At 49.9% G+C, this 23,500-nt stretch overlaps 2 protein-coding genes across 2 annotated transcripts; one reads left to right on the forward strand and one right to left on the reverse strand.

The window, feature by feature from the left end:
• Positions 1 to 3,145: 3,145 nt before the first annotated feature.
• On the forward strand, positions 3,146 to 9,098 carry mtch2 (mitochondrial carrier homolog 2). Its single transcript, XM_068754960.1, has 13 exons — positions 3,146 to 3,232; positions 3,933 to 4,017; positions 4,400 to 4,506; positions 4,760 to 4,786; positions 4,973 to 5,029; positions 5,217 to 5,274; positions 5,365 to 5,416; positions 5,493 to 5,552; positions 6,411 to 6,504; positions 7,124 to 7,171; positions 7,270 to 7,337; positions 7,414 to 7,489; positions 8,332 to 9,098. The coding sequence occupies exons 1-13, from the start codon at positions 3,146 to 3,148 to the stop codon at positions 8,416 to 8,418; spliced, it is 906 nt and encodes a 301-aa protein (XP_068611061.1). The 3' UTR covers positions 8,419 to 9,098.
• A 5,045-nt stretch (positions 9,099 to 14,143) lies between these two features.
• plekho2 (pleckstrin homology domain containing, family O member 2) lies at positions 14,144 to 21,955 on the reverse strand. The gene is made up of 7 exons (XM_068741830.1): positions 21,620 to 21,955; positions 18,602 to 18,751; positions 18,095 to 18,217; positions 17,612 to 17,716; positions 17,248 to 17,346; positions 15,542 to 15,652; positions 14,144 to 14,773 (listed from the first exon to the last, which is right to left on the reverse strand). The coding sequence occupies exons 1-7, from the start codon at positions 21,953 to 21,955 to the stop codon at positions 14,144 to 14,146; spliced, it is 1,554 nt and encodes a 517-aa protein (XP_068597931.1).
• Positions 21,956 to 23,500: the final 1,545 nt, after the last annotated feature.

Consider the following 23,500-nt stretch of genomic DNA (forward strand, 5'->3'; position numbering starts at 1 on the left):
AAAGACGTCTTCATATCTTAATCTCAGTTGAATGTGTGCGTCTGTGTAATGTTGCAGCAAAATTCACTATCAAAAGCACTTAATGCTGCAGTTCACTGTTTTAAATCGCTAAAAAGAGCAGAAACAGAGCTCCGTGGAAACGAAAGCCTTTCATCAACAATGTTCACATCATTGACCTTCACAAACGACTCAATGATAAAGGCACAGGTAATCAATCATGGGACAAACTGGAGAAGATGACCCCTCCTTCAGGGTGTTCTACAAGACCCCCCCCCCCTCAATGATCAACAACACATACAGGACAGATAAACAGGTCAATACATTCAGAACATGATCAACACTATGAATAGCTGAGATTCTAAACTTCATCTTTCATTTGGATAATTTCGCGTGAAGGCCCACGGCTTAAGGTACACAGAAGAACGTCAAACAAAATACAGAGTCTTTTAAAACAAGGAGATACATACACAGCAATAGAATCAAATAACAGTAGTGAAAGGCAGCAACGGTGGGACAAGCGCAGAGCGTCCCCAGTGGGACAAGCACAGAGCGTCCATTCCGTGTCCCAGATCACTGCAAGGGAACGACTGATTTTACAGCCCGGGGGAGAGGCTGTTCCTGAGCCTCGTAGTGCTGCTTCTTCGTGTCCTGAACCGCTTCCCTGATGGGAGCGGGACAAACAGTCTGTGGCCCGGGTGGGTGGGGTCTGTGGCGATGCGTCTGGCCCTCCTCTGGACTCTGGAGGTGTAAACTGAGTCCAAATCAGGCAGACGGTGACCCACAATCCCCTGAGCTGTCCTCACCACCCGGGATAGGTCCTTCCTGTCCTGCGCCGTGCAGCTGCCGTACCACACAGTCGCACTGAGACACAGGATGCTCTCTATTGTGGCCCGGTAAAAGTCTTTGAGCAGCACAGAGTGCAGTTTGTGGAGTGGATGGCAGAGCAGTCGTGGGTGAAGAGGGTGAAGAGAGCAGGGCTGAGAACGCAACCCTGGGGGGTCCCAGTGTTCAGGATCAGAGGGGAGGATGTGGTGTCTCCTATCCTCAGCACCTGGGGCCGGTTGCTGAGGAAGTCTCTGACCCAGGAGCAGAGCGGTGGAGACAGTCCCAGGCTGTGGAGCTTCAGAGCCAGCATGTCCGGTGGGACGGTGTTAAAAGCTGAACTGAAGTCCACAAACAGCATCCTGACGTAGGTGTTAGGCTGCTCCAGGTGAGTCAGGGCCGAGTGAAGTGTCAGCGAGACGGCATCCTCCGTGGAGCGGTTCCCCCTGTAGGCCAACTGCAGGCCGTACAAGCCAGCAGGGACGGCGTCCTTGATGTGTTTAAGGAGGATCCTCTCGAAGCACTTCATCACGACCAGAGTCAGAGCAACAGGGCAGTAATCGTTGGGGCTGGAGATGGATGATTTCTTGGGTACCGGCACAATGATGGAGGACTTAAGGCAGGCAGGGACGGTGGACAGCTGCAGGGACAGGTTGAAGATGCAGACTGGTAGAAATGCAGGAGGAGTTTAGTGTAGGGGTGGGATGCACCAGGGATCAGCTCTGAGCCCCTTTTTGTTTGTCATGGTGATGGATAGACTAACAGATGAGGTGAGACAGGAAGCTCCTCTGAATATGATGTTTGCAGATGACATTGTGATCTGCAGTGAGAGCAGGGAGCAGGTAAAGCAGAATCTAGAGAAGTGGAGGTCTGCTCTAGAAAAGAGAGGAATGAAGGTGAGCAGGAGTAAAACAGAGTACATGTGTGTGGCTCAGGGTAGAAGACAGGGTGAAACAACTCAAAATGGGATTGGCATTTAAAATAGTCAATGCAGCTCTGCCCTCAGTCCCCTCAATCCCTGTCTACCTGAATAAACACCCCCAAAGATTTAGTGACACCCACAGCCACAACACTAGAGGGAGCTCAAACAACAACCTGGTTACCCCCTCCTATAGGACTAACATGGGTAAATCATATTTCTACAATACTGCCACCCAAGGGTGGAACTGTTTGACTCCTGCCCTCAAACCATGCACCTCTTTGGCCTCCTTCAAAACAGCCCTAAAAATACACCTTTTAGGGGGACAGAAACAGAGATAGTCATCACGACTCTCTCCGGATCAATCCCCCCCCTTTTTTGTCCACCTACGTTGCACATAGTATGTGTCTTTTAATTTATTGTTCGTTTTACATCAATTGAGTAATTTAATATTGGTTTTATTTTTTATTTTATCTGTATTGTTAAATGTCGATGATTTATGTACTAAGAACTTTCAACGGAAACAAATCCGCAAGGCCTTTTTAGAAACGCTCCTCTTAGACAGGATGTTGACTGTACTTGTACTGTAACATGCTACTGTGTGACTGTACTTGTACTGTAACATGCTACTGTTTGACTGTACGTGTACTGTAATACATGCTACTGTGTGACTGTACTTGTACTGTAACATGCTACTGTTTGACTGTACGTGTACTGTAATACATGCTACTGTTTGACTGTACTTGTACTGTAACATGCTACTGTTTGACTGTACTTGTACTGTAATACATGCTACTGTTTGACTGTACTTGTACTGTGTGACTGTACTTGTACTGTAATACATGCTACTGTGTGACTGTACTTGTACTGTAACATGCTACTGTTTGACTGTACTTGTACTGTAATACATGCTACTGTGTGACTGTACTTGTACTGTAACATGCTACTGTTTGACTGTACGTGTACTGTAATACATGCTACTGTTTGACTGTACTTGTACTGTAACATGCTACTGTTTGACTGTACTTGTACTGTAATACATGCTACTGTTTGACTGTACTTGCACTCTAACATTCTACCTAATAAATATATTCATCATCATCAGTGGATACACAGATGTGTATTAGCAGCTGGGTCAGAATGGCAATAGTAATAGGAATACTACATGTTCTAACTAAGTGACCAAAACTCGATTTTATGTTTGCTCTTTCATGTCTTTTTAACCTTTAAACATTCCTCCACATCTTTGACGGCCTGTTTGATGTTCGGAAGACCCTGCTGTCGTCATGGCACCAAGACCATTAGTCGTGGCGTGTTAAAACGCTTCCACCGAGCGGTGGCGCTGTCGTGTCCCCTCGTTCAAGGAAAGCGAGAACAACTTCCGGTTTCGCTGTCGCTCCAAAGATGGCGGATACGTGCGCCCAAATCCTGCTGGGCTCAGGACTGACTGTTCTCTCCCACCCTCTGATGTACATTAAAGTCCTGATCCAGGTGAGACCGCAGGTGTCCCGGCGGACGACGAGAAGGTGCCCGAGGTTCGGACGCGCCGCGGCCGCGAACAGTCGACCTCCGCGCCGCTCCGTGGATCCAGGATTAATGCTACATGTCAGAACAGTCCGCATCGAGTGTCCCGCCGCTTGACCCCGTGACCTTCGGTTTACGAAGAGTTGATGAACGTAGTAAAGTTCTCGACGTTACTGTGGAACTCCGTGGAGATGCTCCCGTGGGTCCCTTCAGAGGAGGCTTCATCCCAGGCGGCGTTAGCTCGCTAGCTAGCTCCCCTCCGTGTAGCTGCGGATTAAATCAGTGTTCTGATTTAATCTGCTGTTTGAACCGCATGTTATTAAATCTACGTGATTCAGAGTCCCACTCCTGGACGATCCACCCACAGCGGACCGGGCGGGCTTTGTTTATCCGTGGGCGAGGCTAGCTAGCATGTAGCTGTGTCATAGCTCGGTAGCTAATGCTGGCGGCTGCCTGCTAGTTCTCCACTGCGCAGCGGTTCGGTGGGTCCGGAGAGCAGCGTGGGTCCACGCAGCGGTTCCGTGGGTCCGGAGAGCAGCGTGGGTCCACGCAGCGGTTCCGTGGGTCCGGAGAGCAGCGTGGGTCCACGCAGCGGTCCGGTGGGTCCACGCAGCGGTTCCGTGGGTCCACGCAGCTTTTGACTGTCCTTCTTTACGTGTTCCGTTAGGTGGGACACGAACCCCTCCCCCCGACCCTGGGCTGGAACCTGTTCGGTAGGCGGGTCTACCAGCTGCCGGGCCTGTTCGCTTACGGTGAGTGGTCGTCGTCGACCCGGACCGGGTTCTGGGCGGGCCCGTTCCTCACCAGACCTGAGTAGAACCCCTTTTATTGGTTTTGACCAGGAGGTACAGAGGTGTTGCAGGATACGTACAGGAATGGATTCTGTTGCTATGGTTACCGGGCCCGTCTCGGGGCGCCTCCTCTTCAGCAGCTGGGAGGAGTTGGAATCTAGAACCCAAAGTAGAAAAACAACATTCTACGGATGTGAGACGCCCCGCCGAGGCCCGGTGGACCCTTCGGGGGGAGGGGGGGGGGCGTAGCCCGGCGTCCGGAGATGCGTTCTGGAACCAGAACCAGCCTTCACGTGTTCCGTGTCCGGGTTCTAACTCCTTATTTTTGTTCTCCGCCGTTCAGCCAATCACATCGTCAGAGTCGACGGGAGCGGGGGCCTCTTCAAGGGGCTCGGCTCCAGGCTTTGTGCCGGCACCGTCGGGACCGTCGTCCACAGCAACTTCGTGCAGGTAGGTCATCGGCGCCGTAGGTCACCGCCCGCGCGTAGAACCCGTGCAGCCTGTGTGTGTCCGGCGCCACCGGCGGTCCGGTCGTCTCGGATCCATGCTGGACATTGATCAAACGGAACGCGAGATTAGTGGCTTCGTAATGGGATTAGGAACGCTAATCCCTCCGCCTGGGCGCTTTAGCCTTGTGGCTTTAACTCCACAAATCTTTATTGACACGGACATTAGTGTAATATGAAGCTCTGTTTTCTTCCAGAAATGTCAGGAGCAAGGCCGGCTGCAGGTACGAGTTCACTCTGATTCAGGTGTGTGTGTGTGCGTGTGTGTGCGTGTGTGTGTGTGCGTGTGTGTGCGTGTGTGTGCGCGGGCTGTTTCAGGCAGGAGTCTGAGCAGCCCCCCCCCCCCCCCCCGTCTGTGTCTTGGCTTTAAGCCCCCAGAAGCCTCTAAAGATAACTGATCTGTTGTCCAGGTGCTGAGCGGCCAGCAGAGGGCCGTGGACGGGTCCCTGCAGCACGTCGTCAACGAGGTAAGACGCCATTTCCTGCCAGTCAGGATAGACTCCACCCCTTTCACGCCAGACGGCGGCTCACCGGTCCTCCAGCGCTAATGGGGTGTTGCTGGAGGACGTCCCGCCGTGGACCGTCCCCTGCAGCCGACCGGTTCATCTGCTGCAGGGGACGGACGCGTCCTAAATGTCCTCGTCTCCTCCACAGACGACCAGAGAGATGATCGCTCGTTCCTGTGCCACCATCGTTACGCATCCCTTTCATGGTACCAGCTCTGTGTGTGTGTGTGCGTGCACGTGTGCGTGTGCACGGCGCTGGTCCGTGTCTCAGCAGTACTTTCTTTACTCCCTTCCAGTGATCACTTTGCGATGTATGGTCCAGTTCGTTGGGAGAGAGACTAAATACAGGTAAAGACCCGACCTGCTAGCCTCGGCGTCGAGCCCGGCGCTGATCCAACCTGACCCGGTGCTGTTTCGTCCCCAGCGGGCTGTTTGACTCCGTGGTTACGGTCTACAGAGAAGAAGGCGTGCTGGGCTTCATGGCGTAAGTGTGACTCATCAGGACCCGTCGCACCCGGAGCAGCAGCGTCCGCGTGTTGCTGCTGGGCTAGCCCGCTGCCGCTAGCCCGCTGCCGCTAGCCCGCTGCCGCTAGCCCGCTGCCGCTAGCCCGCTGCCGCTAGCCCGCTGCCGCTAGCCCGCTGCCGCTAGCCCGCCGCTGACTGGCCGGAGGCCTCCTGAAACCCGTCTCTGGCGTCCAGCTGTGTGTCCTCCTGGTCCAGCTGTGTGTCCTCCTGGTCCAGCTGTGTGTCCTGCTGGTCCAGCTGTGTGTCCTCCTGGTCCAGCTGTGTCCTCCTGGTCCAGCTGTGTGTCCTCTTGGTCCAGCTGTGTGTCCTGCTGGTCCAGCTGTGTGGCCTCCTGGTCCAGCTGTGTCCTCCTGGTCCAGCTGTGTGTCCTCCTGGTCCAGCTGTGTGTCCTGCTGGTCCAGCTGTGTGTCCTCCTGGTCCAGCTGTGTCCTCCTGGTCCAGCTGTGTCCTGGTCCAGCTGTGTGTCCTCCTGGTCCAGCTGTGTCCTGCTGGTCCAGCTGTGTGTCCTGCTGGTCCAGCTGTGTGTCCTCCTGGTCCAGCTGTGTGTCCTCCTGGTCCAGCTGTGTGTCCTCCTGGTCCAGCTGTGTCCTGCTGGTCCAGCTGTGTGTCCTGCTGGTCCAGCTGTGTGTCCTCCTGGTCCAGCTGTGTGTCCTCCTGGTCCAGCTGTGTGTCCTCCTGGTCCATCTGTGTGTCCTCCTGGTCCAGCTGTGTCCTCCTGGTCCAGCTGTGTGTCCTCCTGGTCCATCTGTGTCCTCCTGGTCCAGCTGTGTCCTCCTGGTCCAGACGTTGACTCCAGACGTGTCTTCTTGCGTTGCAGTGGACTGATCCCTCGTCTGCTCGGAGACATCTTCTCTCTGTGGATTTGCAACCTGCTGGCTCACCTCATCAATACGTACGCCATCGATGACTCGGTAAGCCCCGCCTCCAAGTCCCGCCCACTCGCGGGTTCTGTGCTCCGTTAAGGACACGCGTGTTTAACCCTCTCCTGACTAAACTCAGAACTTCAAACGAGATTAAGAATAAAGCAACGACAAACCAAGTAAATTTAGAAACATGTTCCTGAACATTTATCAGGAGAACCGGAGAACCTTCACGATTTAAGTTCTGGAATGGAAAATGTTTCTGACGTGTCCCTGCTCCGGCGCAGGCGAGTCAGTAGGTCCAGTAGCGCCAGCACCACCTGCTGGTCAAAGTCAGTCTATTCGACCGGAGCGCCGCTCTTTCGGGGCCGTTTCCCCGCGCTGATCTCGACGCCGGGTAAATGTTGTGTTTCTCCTTCCTGCTTCCTCGGCGCTCTTTCGGGGCCGTTTCCCCGCGCTGACCTCGACGGGGGGTAAATGTTGTGTTCCTGCTTCCTGCTTCCTCGGCGCTCTTTCGGGGCCGTTTCCCCGCGCTGATCTCGACGGGGGGTAAATGTTGTGTTCCTGCTTCCTGCTTCCTCGGCGCTCTTTCGGGGCCGTTTCCCCGCGCTGACCTCGACGGGGGGTAAATGTTGTGTTTCTGCCCCGTTGAATCTGCTCCTCTGTTCAGATGAGTCACCCTGGAGAACTGAAGAACTGCTTCCAGGCTGTGACGGGGGTGAGTCTCACACCTGGCCTGCTGTATCTGTATCTGTATCTGTAACGTCAGCAGCTTGTTTGCTGACCCCCCCCCCCCCCCCCCCCCTTTGATCCCAGTTCTTCGCCAGCATGCTCACGTACCCGTTTTACCTGGTCTCCAACCTCATGGCCGTGAACAACTGCGGGTAAGTTTGCTGCTTTTGATGTCCCTGACCATAAAGTGTCGGCGCAAACAGACTCCCGTTTCCACCGTCCCGGCAGGCTGGCGGCGGGCCTGCCCCCGTACGCGTCCGTGTACCCCGCCTGGCTGGACTGCTGGAGGCATCTAAGCAGAGAGGTGAGTGTTTCAGAATGTAATCTGTAAGACATCCAAAACGTGATGAAACCGGTTCCACTCTAGATTAGGGTCTAAAACGCCCAGCGTTAATCGGGGGGGGGGGGGGGGGGCACAGCTTGAACGTTGTATAAAGTCATCAGTCGGGGCTAAAAGCTGTCCAGTCCTTTCGCCACCGAATTTCATCCGGATTACAGATACTGTCGTAATCTGGATTTTCCCATTTACTCCTGCATTCATTCAGTCATAAAGAGGTCCGATATGAAGTATCATGCAAAAAGTGTTCTGGATCTGATCCAGGATGAGGTCAGGAACATTTAGCCCCATTTGTGAGGGTTGCTATGGTGACTGCAGACGCACCTGATCAGCTGCTGCCTCTCTGGACAGTTCTCTGCCAGAACATCCTCTCTGGTTCCTCAGTTCTTTCAGGTTCTCCCGTTTCCCTAGTTCTGTCTTTAATACCTGAGGAAACAGATCCAGGTGAAATCAGGGTCAAGCTTCACAACAACGATTTAGTTTCTGGACCCTTTCAATAATGTCTCTCTGACTGGCTCCACAAAGGAGGTTCTGGTTCTGCTGGTCTTTACGAGGACAAACGGGTTAGTTGTGTCTTCAGAAGAATCCGCCGTTACTGAAAGTGCTGCTTTTAGTGAACAACTTCCAAACTAATACCGGATCGATGTGAATCTAAAACGGCGAGATGCTTGGTGGAGGTCGGCGCTTTCTGCCTGCTTTCCTCGTCCTGATTGGTCGAGGCTCTCCGCTGTCGGTTTAAGCAGACGGATGTCTATCCGGAAGCCGAGCCGGACCGGCCGCTAATCGCTCGTCTTCTCTCTCCCTTCCAGGGCAACATGAGCAGAGGCAACGGTTTATTCTTCCGGAAGCTTCCGGCGGGGAAGATGTACGCCATCGATCAGAAGAGATTTCTTTAACGACTGAACAGACTTCATCACGGCTCTCGTAATTAGTCCTTTACTTTGTTTGCATCACTTTAGTTTATTCCCTTCGGTCCACCTGTCAGGTGACGAGGCTGCGTTTAGTAGGTTTTAAGAACGCTGTTAAACAGCGAGGATCATGGATCAAGCGTTCACCGGAGGAGGAGGAGGAGGAGGCGGGATGAAGAGCGGAGGGTGACCTTTGTTTCTGGAACCTAACGAGGTTTCTCGTATTTCCCTTTGATTTCTGGTGATTTTGATAGAAATGTTTCGGGATCATCTTCTGCCGACGCGTCTGGACGGCGTTGGATGAAATGTCACGCGTGCGTCTGATTGGTCTGTTTGATGAGCTGATGCGTCTGATTGGTCTGTTCGATGAGCTGATTCTGACACTTGAAGCCGTTTTTCCTGTTTGTGCGGACACACTCTGGGGCAGCTCGGGATTCGAACTCCACCCTCGTGAGGGCAGGATTGAAAACGGCGCGTCGTCGTGCATGTGGGCGTGTCTAATTCTACTTAAATTATAGATCAAAGTGGGACTTGTATTGTGTTGATGTGTAAATTCCTATGGCAGTGGCTGCAGTCTGTCGGTTCTGAACGGTCCAATGTTTGTGTCGATTCCTGGCTGACCCAAATAAAAAGCCTTTTTTCCACCTTGTTTTCCTTCAGAGGGTTTTTTTTTTTTTTATAGAAAACAGCCGGTCCTCGCTTAACGGCGCCGTGGCGTTCTGACGAGCCCGTCGCTAAACCCTGCTCAGCGTTTTCCGTTTCGTACGTGTACTCCATGTATACTGCACGTACTCGGTTCTGTGTACGATTCCTGAAACGAACCGGTACCTCTAAATCTGCTGAGTCGTCGTTGAATGAGGGCCGTTAAGGCGGCTTCTATTGAGGCACACGCGTGCGTAACGCTGGTGTCTGCAGTAATAGCTGCTTTATAACCAGTTCCGGCTTGTTTTAAACTGTGAATTGGACCAGCATTTGTGGTTCTGTCCCGCCTGCACCGATCATATAGCCGTGCGATCAAGTGTCCGCCTTCTGCTCTGCAGCTCCGATGCGTTTCCCATCACCGGGTTCCTGCGGTGGCTTTTGGTTCTAACGAATGGCCTTTTGATCGGGAACCTTTTCCAGACTCCATGATTCATGTAAATGGTTCCTGTTGTGTGTCCACTGTGATACTTCGTTAGGCTCGGCCCTGAATTCTATCAGGACATGAAACCGTTCATTAAACGGCCGTCGGTCATTAACCCCCCGCTCGCCGAGGCTCCTCTTGTATATAATATATGTAATAAATGTATATTGTTTAGCGTTGCTTCCTGTCATGACCTTCAAAATAACATTAAGACCGCTGTTGAGTCTAAAATGTTGAGTTTGAAACAACCAAGACAGGAATGACGGGTTGACGCGGGACGGTGACCTTTGGCCCGTCTCTTTTGGACGAGTCCCACAGCGACTGGTGATTCTGGATTTGCAGCAGGACCTTTTTCTGCCTTTTGACACGAGGGCATTTATTTTTAACCCAATCGGGATAATCATTATTGTGTCTCCGTCTGACCACCAACCCACACCTGAGCAATACTCACATCCAATCAGCATCGTGATCTGCCCCCCACTGTCGGACGGCGTATCTCAATGCCCATTAGCGTACAGGAATACCTCGACATGCGAGCGTTTGGAGATACGAACCGGCGAGCAATACTTTGCTTTGAGATCAGAGTAGCTTCCAGATGGTGGCGCTAGAGGTCTGAGCGCTGGTCCATTGTTGTCCACCTTCCGTCCTCGTCTCCTGCACGTCTGTGTTGTGTTTCCAGTATTGACCTGATTCTGGCTGTACCTGCGAGTATTCCTGATCAGTGATGGGTCCAAAGAAAGCGAGTGGTGAGGAGGGCAGTGAAGAGAAGACGATGATGAAGATGATGATGGAGATGAAGCATGAAATGATCCATCAACGTGACCGAGGTGTCCGTAAGTGATGGGACACGCCAGTGCGAGCGGAGTACATGGATGTGTACAATCCTCAACCAGAAGGATGCTGTCAGGAACACAAAGCCTTCCAGAGGCAGAACTACTATGTCTGAGTTTATGTACGAGTACCTGTGAGGTACAATTACTGCATAAAATGTTACGTACCGTCCTCCTACCCTCACTAACCTCCGCGCTATCGTCTGTCTCAAAGGTAAAACTCGTAATAAAACAATTTTATATTACAGTAATCCTGTGTATTATGTCAATTAAAATGTGTTTTCATTGTTATTAGCGTTGATTTCAGTGTTTTTAGACGCCGGAACGGATTAAATTGTTTTTGGTAATTTTAGATGTGAAACATTGATTTGCATCAATTTATAACATTTTAAACGAAGCTGCGTCGGACATGCAGGAGCAGATTTGGCTACGATATACCTCAAGGATAATGACTTGCCCCCCGCCCCACATCGATTTGTACGGTTTTATGTATGACTCGGCCAGTGAAAGGGGGTTGACAGGTACGGGTTTGACATGATTTGAGTTACGAGCTCGGTCCAGGAACAAATTATACTCGTATATCAAGGTATTACTGTATTTAAACAAATCTATGTGAATAAAGTTTGAGAGGAATAATCGCCTTGACGTCCCTGAATTATGACTGACTGTTGTAATGTGATGCTTAAGTATTCCTTGTTTTAGCAGATCTAACGTAATAATTATTCATATACAACAAAACTGCGATGTAGCAGTAGTTAAATTTTCTTTAACCACTTGATTAGCATGTAAAGATTAGCATCAGAAGCTCCTGAGCTATGTTGGTCTGCTCTCAGCAATAAACTGCATGAAGTAAAACATCAAATATATTGAAAAGGAAACCATTGAAAAGACAAACTTTACACTTTCTTTGAAGCACGTTCTTGTGTTACTGCTTTGTTATATTAACCATGACATTGATTAGTCCTTTTTCATTCATTCATCTTTGGCTCCGTGGGTTGGGAGCCGCAGGGTCACCGGTTCAAGTCCCGGCCCCCCCCAGACAAAATATGGAGTGTGCGCTGGTGGCTGGAGAGGAGCCAGTCTGCCGAGGTGCCCTTGAGCAAGCCCCCACCTGCTCCTGGTGCACCAATCAATGCCGGTGCCCGCTCTGCATGCTATGGGGCCCCTATACATATATGCATGTGTGTGATTATTTTGAGGGGCCCCTTGTAGGGTGTAAATCAAATCTCATTGATCAGAATCAGAATCACTTTATTGCCATTATCAATGAGGGTTCACAGACTAGGAATTAAAAGATTCCCAGCGAGCACGATTGCACCAGGGTAGCCGTAAAGGTGCCCTCTTGTGTGTTTGTAGCGAGCAACGTTCTTTGATAAAAATAAAGCATTTACATCTTGTTAACCGCGTCGTCCGTTACTGGGTCTTGGGTCATGCTGGAGCCAATCCCAGCAGTCAACGGACACCCTGGACAAGCCGCCAGTTCATGGCAGAGCAACACAGACAATCATTCACACACACGCTCACACCTACGGACAATTTAGTGTAACCAATTCACCTAATTTGCATGTTTTTGTGGTGGGAGGAAGCCGGAGAACCCGGAGAGAACCCAGAGAGAACCCACGCAGACACGGGGAGAACATGCAAAGGAATTATCTAAAATGTTTACAATATACGGTCTGTTGGTTGTTAATGATGGTGGTCTGTTGGTTGTTAATGATGGTGGTCTTCTGGTAGTTAATGATGGTGGTCTGTTGGTTGTTAATGATGGTGGTCTGTTGGTTGTTAATGATGGTGGTCTTCTGGTAGTTAATGATGGTGGTCTGTTGGTTGTTAATGATGGTGGTCTGTTGGTTGTTAATGATGGTGGTCTTCTGGTAGTTAATGATGGTGGTCTGTTGGTTGTTAATGATGGTGGTCTGTTGGGTGTTAATGATGGTGGTCTGTTGGTTGTTAATGATGGTGGTCTTCTGGTAGTTAATGATGGTGGTCTGTTGGTTGTTAATGATGGTGGTCTGTTGGTTGTTAATGATGGTGGTCTTCTGGTAGTTAATGATGGTGGTCTGTTGGTAGTTAATGATGGTGGTCTGTTGGTTGTTAATGATGGTGGTCTGTTGGTTGTTAATGATGGTGGTCTTCTGGTAGTTAATGATGGTGGTCTGTTGGTTGTTAATGATGGTGGTCTGTCGGTAGTTAATGATGGTGGTCTGTTGGTTGTTAATGATGGTGGTCTTCTGGTAGTTAATGATGGTGGTCTGTTGGTTGTTAATGATGGTGGTCTGTTGGTTGTTAATGATGGTGGTCTGTCGGTAGTTAATGATGGCATTCATGGTAGCGCCTTGGATGGTAGCGTTCTCAGCCCTGCTCTCTTCACCCTCTTCACCCACTGCTGCTCTGCCATCCACTCCACAAACATGGTTGTGAAGTTTGCGGACGACACCACCGTGGTGGGTCACATCTCCAACAACGATGAGACCCACTACAGAGAGGAGGTCCAGAACCTGATGCTGTGGTGCTCGAGGAACAGCCTTGTTCTGAACACCAGCAAGACCAAGGAGGTCATAGTGGACTACAGGAGGTCCAGGAAGACTGAACACGCCCCCCCTGTGCATACGAGGGGAAGCAGTGGAGCGTGTGGAGAACATTAAATTCCTGGGCATCCACATCTCCTCTGACCTCTCCTGGACACTCAACACCAGACACCTGGTGAAGAAGGCCCAGCAACGGCTCTTCTTCCTCAGGAAGCTGAAGCGGGCTGGACTCTCCTCTGTGCTGCTTGAGAACTTCTACCGGGCCACGATAGAGAGCATCCTGTGTCTCAGTGCGACCGTGTGGTACGGCAGCTGCACGGCGCAGGACAGGAAGGACCTATCCCGGGTGGTGAGGACAGCTCAGGGGATTGTGGGTCACCGTCTGCCTGATTTGGACTCTGTTTACACCTCCAGAGTCCAGAGGAGGGCCAGACGCATCGCCACAGACCCCACCCACCCAGACCACAAACTGTTTGTCCCGCTCCCATCAGGGAAGCGGTTCAGGACACTAAGAAGCAGCACTACGAGGCTCAGGAACAGCTTCTTCCCCCGAGCTGTGAAAGCAGTCGTTCCCTTATAGCGATCTGGGACGCTTTATGCCGGCCCTGCTGTGCTGCTGATGCTATTTTGCACTACTGCCTGTGATTCTCACTCTCTCTGTATATATATATATATATTGTTTCTTAAGGGAGAGAATTTAGTTTTTTATTTGACATATGTTATGATGTGTGCCTTAAGCCGTGGGCCTTCTCACGATTTTATTATGTTTGCATAATGACAATAAAGTATCTTGAATCTTGAAGCAGTGCTGAGTTTACTTTGGGCAGAGCGCTGGTGATCCAGAGAGGCTGATGAAAAGAGCATTTGACCATCACACTGTTAAACCTATCCTTTCCTCTTTTGCTATTCAACGGCCCAAGAAGAAGAAAGACAATCATTGATAAGTCATTGATAAAAACTGAACTGAAGAAGCCTCTCGGATGAAAGCTGAAACGTCTTCAATCTAACTTGAACAAGTCCAGTTGATTCTTCTTTTGTGCTCTTCGTGACAGGCCTAAGAACAAACTCTCAAACTTCTCGGATACATAAAACACTTCATTGTAGCTGCATGCAAGCCAAACCGTGTGAGGAAAACAATCTTAACCTTGGCAAGCCTGCACATTGCAACGCAATGAAGCAATCACTGATAGAAATATGGTTTCGTAAATTCCAGGTGAATGTGCTCTGACTAATCACCAGCTCTTCCTGTAACTGGAGTTTTTGGCAGGTTCCAGCTTCTTGACCTCCCCGAGAACACGGTCAGCCTTCTTTAGTCCCATTGCCTTGGCCAGCAGATTGTCTGGAGTCCCTTCCCCATTCACGCCACCCTGGGACTGAGACACTCGCTGAAACAGGTCGCCGGTCTCTTCCACTTCTAGAGGTAATTCAGCGTCAACTTTTGTGATATCGTCACAAGAAGCCCCATGACTTGTCGCCACAGCTCTGGTACGCGTTCTCTCTTGAATGCAAGAAGAATCAGACAGCAGATCTCCGAAGGATGCTGACCTGAACTTGCTCGCTTGCTCAGAGCACAGAGAGGAAAAGTCATCTGAACTAACATGAGACTTTCTCCACTCATCACAGAGCTGAACGTCGTCTTCATCGGCTAACACATCTAGAACAGCATGGCTTCCTCTCAAGGCAGACGTGGAAGCTCCCAGTGTACCCTCACTGTTATCATCCGAGTGTTGACCACTGTCCACAGATTTCCGCTCTTCTTCCGTCTTATTCCTCCACCCATGAAAAAGACAGATCACTGGACTCAGGCGAAGGCCGTCGCTGACTGGGTCATTTAAGAAGACGTCAGGTAGGCCCATCTCTGCCTGAGGAGAACTGGTGAGGGTATTTGTGGCTGCTTGCGATGCAGCGGGCTCCGGGCCGTCAGTAGATTGTGGTTCTGTTTTTTCGTTTCTGGGTGGAACACATTTCTCAGCCTTTTCCTCTGAGGTTAGAACAGGACATGGGTTCATTCCGTGTGGCTCCGTGGGTGTTTCTGGCCGAGTGCGTCTCGTCTCTGCTGATTCGTCTTCAAAGATTGACCCACTGGCGCTCTCAGATTCATTACATCTGATAGATAGAGCTCCCTCAGTCCCACCAGTTATCACTCTCTCCTTTTGGTCTCCCACTACAACCTGATGGGGAGGTTTCTTCTCTTTGGGTGGAGGGGTCGGAGGGTGGGCGATTTGGGTTGGACTCTGAATGCTCACGGAGCTGCTTTTGTTGGGAATTGCTGGTGGTGGATCTGACTTTTTGAAATCGGGATACATCTCATTTCTGGCCTCCAGTGTTCCCTCAGCAGATAAAACACAGGGCTTGGCTTCTTTAGACGGGGGCATAGGCGGCTTCAGGGCCTGAATAACATTAAAAGTGTTTAGTAGAACATAAGTAAGTCTTTCTACATTGAATGAAAGCACTATACCGACCATTTTCTTTAGGCACCCAGCCCTATCGGGTTCATCCTCAGGTGTTGCACTGGGTTTGGTCTCTTTGGCCAAGCCTTCAGGCTCTGGCTCAGCCTGATCTTCCTTCTCAGGCATTGTCCTTGCTTGTTCCTCGGTCGCTTCAAGGGTCGTGAACAGGGGTGTTCCGACTTGGGTGGCTTCTTTAGGGGTGCCATCACCCTGGGTTCCATTGGACATTAAGGTATCATCATCAAGGGCAGTATTCAAATGAGGGACATCATCAAATGACATCGAGGCCACCTAGGGGACAAAAACCATATTAGGTAGACAGTTTTAATTGAATCAATGCTAATATGGTAAGAATTTTAAATTAAAGTTGCTTTTACAAACACAAGAGCTGCTGAGTTTATTAAAAAGCCTCATGAACATTGTAAAGGAAGCCCAGTGGATATGGTGACCTGTATCTGACCTGTAAATGCATCCATCAGTCAGTCAGAAAATAGCTAAGTAAACCAAACCAATGGGAATCAACTCCTGATAAACCAGCCAGACATGTAGAAAGAAGGAATTGTATTCACAAAGATTTGCTCAAAGACAGACTCAATCTCCCATGTTGACATGCTTCTCTGCCACCCAGGTGCAAAATGCCTGGACTCAAGCTCTATGCATTGAGCCTCTCTCCCAGGTAGACTACAACAAATCTACCAACCAGGGCACAGGAGCAAACTCATACAAATAAAACGCAGTGGTAAAACGGAAAAAAAACAATACATACATTTATAACATTAATAACCAGATAGAGAGGGAGGAGCTCAGTGTGTCATGGGAGGTTAAGCCACCAGTGCTGGCCTATGACAGCATATTGATTATTGTATTGATGAACTATAAGCTTAGTTAAAAAGGAAAGTATTTAGTCTACTCTGTCTCAAGAACCAATCAGGGAGCTGATTCCACAATAAAGGAGCTTGATAACCGAAAGCAAACCCCCCCCCCCCCCCCTGACCGCAGGGTTCGAGTGGGGCAATATGGGATAATCATCCCTGTAAGGTAAGGAGGGACCTGATTGTTGAGGGCTTTAAAAGTGAGCAGAAAGATTTTATATTCAATTCGTGCTCTAACAGGAAGCCAATGCAGAGATGCCAGAACAGGGGAAATGTGTGCTTTTAGTTTAGTATATTTTATTTAGTATATTTTATCATAATTTAGTATATTGATTCTTTCATTTTCTACTGCTTTTTCTACTTAGTAGGTGACAGGAGTTTCTCAAACCTATCCCAGCTCGCTATGGCCGAGATGCATCGCCAGCGCATCGCAGGGCCACACAGAGAACAAGCACTCATGCACACACCCACACTACAGACAATTTGGGGCAGGACGTGGGAGGAAGCTGGAGTCCCCGGAGAAAACCCAGGCGGACACGGGGAGAACGTACAAACTCTGAAAAGATAGCATTCAAACCCAGTACCTTCTTGCTGTGAGGTGACAGCGCTAACCACTCCGCCATCATGCTGCCTATTTTAGTATATTTTATTTTATTCACAGTTCAGATCCTGCTGATTTCTGTTGACGGTAAAAACACTCGACTAATCTATTTAAGTTACTTGTTTGGTATTCTTTAAGATAAAGCGTGACATTTTGAATGAAAACAAAATACTTGACACAAATACGCTAATCCAGCATGCCATCATCAACACGAGTACTTTAGTTTACATGAGTTATTCAGGGCAAAATGACAGAAGTTCACACCTTCATAACTACTTTATGTGTTCAAACCAACATAAATCACACCCAACTCAAGGCCTACAGTTCAGACCTACTAGAGCTGTGTTGCTACCAGTGTGCAGTACACACACACACAGACACACACACACACACACACAGACACACAGACACACCTGCTTCATTTGTATCCTGTTTGGTGGCCGCCGGTTCTGGTTCCCTTTGGGCCTTGTTCGAGTAACATGCTCTAAATTACAGCTTTCGTCAATCTTCACCTGTGAAAAGAGAAATTCTATGAACCTATGATCGTAGGACATGTATAAATACTCGGCGAGGACATCACTGACTGAAAGTACGTTCTGTACTTTAGTAGTTAGCAACCCTAACCCTCACACTCCGCACATGCAGTCGGGCGTGAATGTTGCTAAAGCGATTAGCAAGCAGGTCACACAAGAGACAAATAGAAACTGGCTTTGGTGGGTGGAGACGTTCCTTTGGGGGCTGCCTTTAAAAGACATTTTGCGTTGTGCAGATGTTCACCTCATCAAAGACTTTGTTCTTTGCTCGATTGATGCCGTCCGTCAGGGCTTTAATCCAAGTCTCCTTCTCTTCTGAACTTTGAGCTTGGAACTTCACATCGTGAACCTGTTCAAGAATCATCGGACAAATAATCATTGTGTCACCTTTAAAAAAGGAAAGGTCATTTCAGATGAAAATAGAAGGTAGAACAGACGGCTTTGAATCATCTGCTAAACAGTCAAGCACTTTTCAACCCCCTGATTCATTTAGTTCAGGAAGCAGACAGAATGCAGAGAGCATCTCGAACCAGCTTCACGGCTTTGTAGGCGTGACCTTCCGGTTCTCAAGCCACTAAACCACTGCCCAAGTTAGTCCGTGTCTTGTTTGTAACAGAGGCCATTAGTTCTTGCAAAAAGGGATCAAGGTAAAACATTCCCATATGGCTGGTGTCAAACGGACAGCTTACTTCATTTGTTACTGGACTCCAAGCATCACTCAGCTCACCTTGCATCCACACCTGGGAGACCTGATCAGTATCAGTCGGTGCTTCTTCTTGAAGCTACTCTTTAATTCTTCACATCTTTCATAGTTTTCCAGGTCAATCCTCTCCAAGCAATTCTGCAGCTCCTGCAACAGCGAGGGCAGGTAGGGACACATTTCTAAAGCCGAAATCATTTTGCTCTTTGTGAATCGGCGAACCACGCGAGGAGTGCTAAATCGACGAGGGACGACCTTTCCGAGCTAAACAGTTGCTCCATTTGACATATTCTCCCAAAACGTCGAATCGGAAACAGCTGGACTGAACACGCTTCCCTTCTCGTTGAAGACGAAAGGGGTGTGGTTGTCTCCTGGGGCATGGTGTGTGTGTCTTTGTGTGTGTGTGTGTGTGTGTGTGTGTGTGTGAGAGTTGTTCTGACTGGACTTCATTGTGTTAGCAAAGAGCCCCAACCATCAGAGGTTCATTCAAACCAAGAGACACCTGGTCAGGTGGGAATATAAAAGTCTTTGCACCTCGTCTTTGTACGCTGCCACCTCCGTCTTCTCCACATGGATGTAGCGGTCCTTGTAGCTTACGAACAGCCTGCCCGTGGCCCTCTTCACCCAGCCAGCCTTACCCAACAACTTCAGCCCTTCACATGTGGCTGGCTCCTCTTTTGCACCCTGCAATGATAAAGAGGAAGGAAATCACACCCACACAGTTCTCGGAAGGACTGAAGTTCTCGTATGACAGTGTAAGTACACTAGCATATATATATATATATATATATATACACCAAATAAAGCATGCATCAATGTGATTCATCAGCAATGAAAAAGTCTCTGTCTTAAAAAATATAGATTTGCATCAGCTAGACAATATTTGTGACATTTCGCACCTGTAGCACAAAGATAAAAAGAAGCAAAAGTAATAAAAAATGTTCCTGATTTAACGCCAACACTGAGAAATGAAGCGGAACATGGGTCTTACTATCAGCTGACATGACCTTCCATCACCAAGGCAACCACAATGGTAGCAGCTGCCCAGTCGTGTGTCATAACTTGCTCATAATTTATGGAAATTAAATCAGGAAATGTTGGGAATGTTACCAGGAACAGATGATAACATTTTGGTGATAATCAAAGGTTCTGGAATCTGGATTATGGGTTCATAAACATTGCAGTCAATGGAGTTTCAAAATCTGTTCCTCAATATCGCGGTTGATTATTGAATGATGGTTATGGAATTTGACACAGTCATGTAGGGTGGGGGGGTTCTCTATCCTACCACCGAATTTCATCCAGATCGGATGCGGATCTTGGATACTGTTGCCATTTTTCCCAAAAATAGGGATAACACATTGCGTTTAGCAGGATTATAGAAAAAATGCAGGATGGATCTGGATGGAAAAAAATCTGTAGATGGGTCTTAGTCTAACTTAGATCCCATAAAAGTTTGCATGTATCCGTCTGCATACAGAAAAATCCAGATTTTCCTCATTTACTTATAATGGAGGCTGTAGATCCAGTTAGGAGGGGAACGAGCTGCTTGGCGGAGGTCTGTGCTCTCTGAGAGCTGTTCTAGTTTCACCACTATGTAATCAGGAAGTCCCACGTCCGTAGCCTCTGTCTCTGTCTCTGTCTTCAGCTTGCAAACGATGCGCGGCCCTGATGTTCTGCATCACATGTCTGACTTCCTGTTCGGCTTGATGTGGCTTCCATCAGAAATAGATGTGGTGCATCTTTGTCACAGAGCGGCACCGAGATCAGCGTCGCCACACATCTGGTGCCTCAGACCGGAACCCTAACCCTCTCGAACCCGGAACCAGAAGCCAGTCCCAGAAGGTTCTGACAGTGTGCTGCTTAAACGACTCATCCGCGCTGTGGAACAGAAGTCGTTTAGTGAGATGACAGTAGCGCAATAAGATGTCGTAACAGCAAGGAAGGAGAAGAAGCCGCTGCTTTTACATTAAAACCAGCTGTTTGTAGCCTTAAAGCCACGCCCACCCTCACGCCATTGAGGACTCACTCATAAAGACGTTGGCCGGTAAGTCTGCCATCAGGTGTTCTGATCCGACGACTGACAGAACTGACAAAGGCCAAGCGTGAATTAGTCTACTGATTTATTTATTGGTCGACTGATCTATTGATTATAGATCAGTGTGTTATTCATTTGGGGATTACCCACCACAGATCGAGACGATGATTTAAAAATCACACCAAACCATGGTGTCATTAGTGCTGGCTGCCTGTTCATCCTGTCGGTCGCTGCGTGGCACACCTTCCTGTCCGTTCCGGGTCGTACACAGATCGCTGTTACTTCCTCTGCAGCGGTTTCTGAGACCGCGCTGCTTAGAGGACGCCAGCTAGACTCGGTGTTTGACCGGTGTTACAGGAGCTGCTAGATTGATCTACAACAAGTTAGCATCGCACTCTTGATAACGTCGCATGACTCAACTTCGCTTCCTCAAAACCAAATGAAAAAGTGACTGTGGCTCGCAGTTCCTCATTGAGAGGCCTGAGAGAGAGCGCTGAGTCCTTAAACAGTCTCCGACGACGGCGTCCGACAGCGGAACAGGATGCTAGCAGACACCAGCACGCTGAAGAGACAGGCTAGCAGACACCAGCACGCTAAAGAGACAGGCTAGCAGACACCAGCACGCTAAAGAGACAGGCTAGCAGACACCAGCACGCTAAAGAGACAGGCTAGCAGACACCAGCACGCTAAAGAGACAGGCTAGCAGACACCAGCACGCTGAAGAGACAGGCTAGCAGACACCAGCACGCTAAAGAGACAGGCTAGCAGACACCAGCACGCTAAAGAGACAGGCTAGCAGACACCAGCACGCTGAAGAGACAGGCTGGCAGACACCAGCACGCTAAAGAGACAGGCTAGCAGACACCAGCACGCTAAAGAGACAGGCTAGCAGACACCAGCACGCTAAAAAGACAGGCTAGCAGACACCGGCACGCTAAAAAGACAGGCTAGCAGACACCAGCACGCTAAAAAGACAGGCTAGCAGACACCAGCACGCGAAAGAGACAGGCTAGCAGACACCAGCACGCTAAAGAGACAGGCTAGCAGACACCAGCACGCTAAAGAGACAGGCTAGCAGACACCAGCACGCTAAAAAGACAGGCTAGCAGACACCAGCACGCTAAAGAGACAGGCTAGCAGACACCAGCACGCTAAAGGGACAGGCTAGCAGACACCAGCACACTAAAGAGACAGGCTAGCAGACACCAGCACGCTAAAGAGACAGGCTAGCAGACACCAGCACGCTAAAGGGACAGGCTAGCAGACACCAGCACACTAAAGAGACAGGCTAGCAGACACCAGCACGCTAAAGAGACAGGCTAGCAGACACTAGCACCCTAAAGAGACAGGCTAGCAGACACCAGCACGCTAAAGAGACAGGCTAGCAGACACTAGCACGCTAAAGAGACAGGCTAGCAGACACCAGCACGCTAAAGAGACAGGAAGCTGTTCGTCTTGGTCTCAGCACAAAGCACAAGTACAGACGGGAGAACTGTCTGACACGATGGCGGAGCCTTGCTGGTCCAGAGCGACATGATGAACATGTTGGACACGTCTTTGTCTCCGTTGTGCCGTTTGACTGACATGATGAACATGTTGGACACGTCTTTGTCTCCGTTGTGCCGTTTGACTGACATGATGAACATGTTGGACACGTCTTTGTCTCCGTTGTGCCGTTTGACTGACATGATGAACATGTTGGACACGTCTTTGTCTCCGTTGTGCCGTTTGACTGACATGATGAACATGTTGGACACGTCTTTGTCTCCGTTGTGCCGTTTGACTGACATGATGAACATGTTGGACACGTCTTTGTCTCCGTTGTGCCGTTTGACTGACATGATGAACATGTTGGACATCCGTCCATCTTCAACCGCTTATCTAGGACCGGGTCGCTGGGGAACCTCTTCCAGGGACTTCCCTCTCCCCAGCCACCTCCTCCAGCTCTTCCGGGGGGGTCCCGAGGCGTTCCCAGAACAGCCGAGAGACATAGTCTCTCCAGCGTGTCCTGGGTCTTCCCCGTGGTCTCCTCCCGGTGGGACGTGCCCTGAACACCTCCCCAGGGACCCCCCCCCCAGCTTGTAGGGTGGGGGTTTAAATCCTTTAAGTCTCCTGCTGGTGGACATTTGTTACATTTCAAAGGTTCTGGAGAAGGAAAAGGACTCGGTCCGTTTCAGTTCAATCCCGATCTGGAACCGGTTTCGAGCTTCGTTGGAATAATCCTGAAGGTAGTTTGGGCTCATGTGAGAGCGCCCTCTAGAGGAAGACTGAAGTCAGGTTCAGAACGAGAACGCGCGCGCGACACACAGAAGTTTGATGCTGCCTCGAACCTTAAACCTTCTCAGCAGCTGCTTTGGGACTCGACCGGTCCGGAGCTTGAATGGCTGTCGGCGTCAGTTCTGCGTCCAGAACCAATCGGGTCCGGATCTCCGGGTCTCCGGGCCGTAGCGCCGGACTGGGTCGCGCCCTGGCGCCCCCCCCCCCCCCCCCCCACCGCGTCGTTAAAAGAGTCAACGACGATCTACGAGCGAACTTTGCAGACAGAATCTACAACGGAACCGCTACTCACACGGTCCATGGTCCCGGATCGAGGCCCGTTATGTCCGTCAGTCCGACCCGCCGCGCTCCATCGATGCCCGCGGACCTCCTCCTTCCTCGTTGAGCAGCAGCTGACACAGAATAAGGAACTGGATCTGTCTTGCGGCTTGTTCTGCATTTGCAAAGGAGAAAAAAAAAAAAGAGTTGCGTTTCCGGTTCGAGTCCCTTCACTGGGTTGAACTGAAACTTCACGGAGCAGATGGAATCGCCCGAAGGTTCGAAGCCAGCTGAAGTCTGCCGAGAGGAGGTTCGATCCGCAGGGGGCGGGCGGACCAGAACCAGAACCAGAACCAGCCTGCAAACAGCATCCTCCGACGGGATGCGACCCAACACTCGTCGGCCCCTCATTGGCAACATACCAAACATGCAAATTCATAAACACACGACAAATATTGCATCACGATAATTAGACCTCATATCCAGACGCAGTCCGGAAAATGGTCTTTCAGTTGTGTTGGACTCCCTTTTCAGTTTAACATCAGGAGCATCTGGATTCTAGATAAACTTCCAAAACTCTTCCAGAATAAATCAGCAAGGCGTTGCACCTGCTTCCACCCTGATCCATCTCTTCCAGAATAAATCAGCGAGGCGTTGCACCTGCTTCCACACGGACCCATCTCTTCCAGAATAAATCAGTGAGGCGTTGCACCTGCTTCCACGCTGACCCATCTCTTCCAGAATAAATCAGCGAGGCATTCCACCTGCTTCCACGCTGACCCATCTCTTCCAGAATAAATCAGCGAGGCATTCCACCTGCTTCCACGCTGACCCGTCTCTTCCAGAATAAGTCAGCAAGG

This window comes from Brachionichthys hirsutus, chromosome 1 (assembly GCF_040956055.1).
Source record: "Brachionichthys hirsutus isolate HB-005 chromosome 1, CSIRO-AGI_Bhir_v1, whole genome shotgun sequence".
Taxonomy (NCBI): domain Eukaryota; kingdom Metazoa; phylum Chordata; class Actinopteri; order Lophiiformes; family Brachionichthyidae; genus Brachionichthys; species Brachionichthys hirsutus.